This window comes from Dipodomys ordii, unplaced genomic scaffold, assembly GCF_000151885.1.
Source record: "Dipodomys ordii isolate 6190 unplaced genomic scaffold, Dord_2.0 Scaffold48, whole genome shotgun sequence".
NCBI lineage: Eukaryota > Metazoa > Chordata > Mammalia > Rodentia > Heteromyidae > Dipodomys > Dipodomys ordii.
Genome location: NW_012267264.1, coordinates 13,385,826 through 13,390,102, shown reverse-complemented (window position 1 = coordinate 13,390,102; position 4,277 = coordinate 13,385,826). Strand labels below are relative to the sequence as shown.

The following is a 4,277-nucleotide window of genomic DNA, read 5'->3' as shown; positions in this document are numbered from 1 at the left end:
CCTCATATCCCCTTCCTAAACTTTTCTGATTTACTTGTATGCCTTTGAAGGTATGCCAAGACTCAAAAGAAGAAATTTTCAAGATCTCTCAGCTACTAGCTCCCATTGTTAGCTAATGAAGACTCAGAATCCAATTTATAATCCTTGGAAATCTTCAGCAAAGACAATGCCAAGGTAAAAAATAAAATTAAAAACTGGATACATTTTAACATCACTCAGTAACAAAACATCCAGCTCTTCAAATTGCCAGTCACAAAGGCTTGAATATTCTCCCTAATAATTCTTTGCATAATTTCCAGCTCCAATTTATTAAATACTCTACTAGTAAAGTTGTGAATGGTTGCACAGTAGATGAAAATTTATTAAAGCAGCTTAAAGTCTCATTTTCAATTATACATATTTAAGAACTTCTTCAAATTCGAATAGCTTAGTATTTTTCTATATCTTAGTTATAAAAGTTCAGAGTGGATTTGCAGCATTAAATAGTAACACACATCAAGTTTCAGAGATTTATTAATCAGTATAATAAATCCAACAAATCAACATAATTATGACATGCATTTACAGGAGATATTTCCTAGCGAAGTGGAAAATTGTGCGGATGGCTTCTGAAAGACCTTCATTTTAAGCAGCTTTATTGTGAGGTTTTTTTAAATTTAGAAGTCTGGACCTTCTTTCTTCAGTTTGCTGTAGTCCACATTCACAGAGTAGAACTTGAAAAAAGGCAAATGACATTTTAGATAATCTATCAAATACAGAGAAACAGCATAAAAGTTTTAGAGTTCTGTCTGCCTAGTAAATGCAAGAACCTGAGTTTAAGGCCAAATAGAGTAAAACACAAAACAAAATAAAAAAAACCCACAATTCTATTTCAAAGTAATACACTATTTCAATGTGGTACACTATTCATTTTGTTCTTTGTGTGTGTGTGTGTATGTGTGTATGTGCCAGTCTTGGGGTTTGAACTCCAGGCCAGAGTACTAATCTTGGTTGCACAAGGCTAGCACTCTACCACTTGAGCCAGAGCTCTACTTCTGGTTTTTAGGTAATCAACTGCAGGTAACTTCCCTATCCTTGTTGGCTTCAAACCTCAATCCTCAGATCTCAGCCTACGAAGTGACTAAAATTACAGGATGAACCACTGGCATTTGTTTCTTATTGTATATGCCCCTACTTCTAATTCTGTAAATTCTTACTTCACGTATATTAAATACATAGCATCTCCAATAAGAAAAATAGGAATATAGACAACTATCATTCCTATTTGACTACAGCGCTATAAATCTTGATGGGAAAAATCTTAAAACCAAGAAAGCTAGAAATATGCTTCATTTGTGGTTTATGCAACTTCTCAGACAAAAACTGACTTTGCAGCCTGATGCTTGTTGTTCAGACCAGGAGGTTGAGATCTGAGGATTGTGATTAGAAGCCAGCCTTCGTGGGAATGTCTATGAGACGCTTATCTCCAAAAGACAAAAAAGGCAGGTCAGGGACAGAGCCCAGGCCCCAAGTACAAGCATCAAGACCAAGTTCAAGCCTCAAGATCGACACACACACACACACAAAACCTGACTTGCTTCAATGGCTTCTCCATTTTCTGTCTGTCACAGAGTTTTACTTATTTCCTAATCCAGGCTGTATCAATATCAAACTGACACAATCACATCTGGTGATAGCATTGAGAAAACACAGAATTTTTGCAGATTTAAAATTTCTAAGGGCTGGGGGTGTAGCTAAAGTAGTAGAGCATCTGCCCAGTAATCATGACACCACAAGCTTAAACCTTGGCACAAAATAGGAAAAAAGAGAAATTATTTATATTCAAGATTAATTTTAGAAATAAATTAAAAAGCTCCATTTGATTAACCCAGAATTTCTCCTGAAAAACAGAAATCACAATGCACATAAGTCCGGAAGGTTTACTCATTTGTGTGCCCAAGACCCCATAGAAGCAGTCATTCTATAATTACTTGAAGACTACATGATTTATTACCAGAAGAATCCATGTTACAGAATCATCACTGACATTTTCTTCAGTTTATATTAAATAAGAAACTCAGGGCTGAGGGTTAGAGTAGCTCATTAACCTGTGTAAGACACTGGGGTTTGATTCCCAGCACTGGCTCCCCCAAGAAAAAAGAAAAGAAAAAAGTGCACACATCTGTTTCTATTATTTTTCAAACTTTTTTTTTATCTCTGATTCAAAAACTCTTACTTCACTTGATTAGGGGAAAAAAAAAATCTCCCCTAACCTGGACAATGAGACTTAAAAAAAAATGAAGACATGGTATTCTCTAATATGTTCACAGAACACTAAAAAAATATGTATAGAAGGGTAAAAACAGTAATATCAATGTTTTAAGGACTTTCTAAAAGATGTCATACACAGGCCTACATTCTGTATGCTTTGAATCTTAAATCATATAAGCTTTTCCAATTTTTTTTTAATGAAGACAGGTGAAGATGAAGTTATATGACTTAGAAAACACAGAGTAGAAAGCAAGATCAGTCTCCAGTGCCCATGCAGACAGCTCAAGAAATCATTGCCAATTTTTCAAAGCTAAACAGACTTCTAATGCATTGCTTCATAGGTATATATTCATTGAGCATATTTTCAGATCTGCTGTATTATTTACTTTTATGTCCCTGTCCTTTTTCTCTGCTTAATAGTGGGTAACCTGGGAACCCCTACAATAACAATCTCCAATCTTAAACCTGAGATAATTTATTACCTAATGTGTTGCTGTGCCTTTAATGCTTCTATTCTATTCTATTTTGGTCCTATCTCATTGTTTATATTGGCTTTTCATAATTAGAAAAACATAACCCTTTGATGTGAAGTGAATATTTACATCTTCCTAAAATTCATGTTGAAATCCTAATCTCTAACATGATGATGGTATTGAGGAATTGGGACTTCTAGAGGTAAAGTATGTCATTAAATTACTTCCTTTATAAGTATGAAACATGACACAGCCTCCATCCTCTCTCACAACTTCAGGAAGACATAATAGTACTTCATCTTGAACAGAACTGGCTGGCACCTTGATCTTAAGAACTGTGAGAAACTTCTGTAAAGTCATCCATATAGTACCTTGTCATAGCCACCTCAGATCTTAGTGGCTTATAATAAAATTTTATAAGCCCTTCATAAATCCCTTGTTCTACCTTTTCTTCAAGTCCAGGCTGAAGAACAGCCCTTATCTGTCAATTGTGATCTCATGAGAAATGGAAAAGAACAATGGAGGAAACACATTAGTTCAGAAGGGCGATAACATTGCCCCTTACTCATGATTTCCCAGAGAAAATCGCATGTCCACAGCTGATGTTAGTATGTTGCTGGGCCAGAAAAACAAATTCTCTTAGGTCAGTTAATGATAAGACCAATAATGTAGTCAACGTTAGTGCTTGGATTTAAATGTAGGAGTAAGTTGACTTCACTAACCCCTGGTTCACACATTTCTACATTTAGTTTCTTTTTATTTTTACAATTATATAACATGTGTCTTCAGCTCTCCAGTCTCTACCAGTAATATAGCTATTCACAGCTCACTCTATGTCACACACTAGGTTTTTTGTTATTCCATTTCTAGTTCATTAAGCCTCATATTTACATGTGTTATTATATTCCAAAGCACAGATTACTAGCTTCTTTACCAGCATCATTCAGCATGTTTTCTGAACTACGTATATAAAAATTTATGCAGTATGCTGTGGTATGCTGTTTGGTCAAAAGATCAAGGCCTCTTTGGTTTTATTCAGCATTTCTTATGTACCAACTTTTTTTTTTCTGAAATTAACTACTTAAATTCATAAGACAAAAAGAAAATAAGGCTGGGCACTAGTAGCTCATGCCTATAACTCTTACTACTCTGGAGGCTGAGATCTGAGGATCACAATTTGAAGCCAGCCTTGTCAGGAAAGTCACTGGAACTTGTCCACTAACCACCAAACTCCAGGAGTGGAGTTATGGCTCAAGTGGTAAAGCACTAGACTTGGCCACAGGAACTCAGGGACAGTGCTCAGGCAGAGTTCAAGCCTCAGGACAGACACAAAAACAAAAAAGAAAAAATATCAGGTATCTACTGATCATTTTTTGAGACAAAGTATTCACATACTGGTCAGATGGCATGTTTCATCTAAAGCAGTGGTGTGTGTGTGTGTGTCATTTTTTGAGACAAAGTATTCACATACTGGTCAGATGGCATGTTTCATCTAAAGCAGTGGTGTGTGTGTGTGTGTGTGTGTGTGTGTGTGTGTGTGTGTGTGTGTGTGTG

General features: G+C 35.8%; 1 protein-coding gene across 1 annotated transcript in view; it reads right to left on the bottom strand.

The window, feature by feature from the left end:
* Nucleotides 1-483: 483 nt before the first annotated feature.
* The window catches only part of Ndufa4 (NDUFA4, mitochondrial complex associated), a 6,727-nt gene continuing 2,933 nt past the window's right edge, over nucleotides 484-4,277 (bottom strand). The window contains exon 4 of the mRNA XM_013020054.1: nucleotides 484-713. Within this exon, the coding sequence (XP_012875508.1) occupies nucleotides 657-713 (57 nt within the window). The 3' untranslated portion in view covers nucleotides 484-656. The remainder of the gene's footprint in view (nucleotides 714-4,277) is intronic.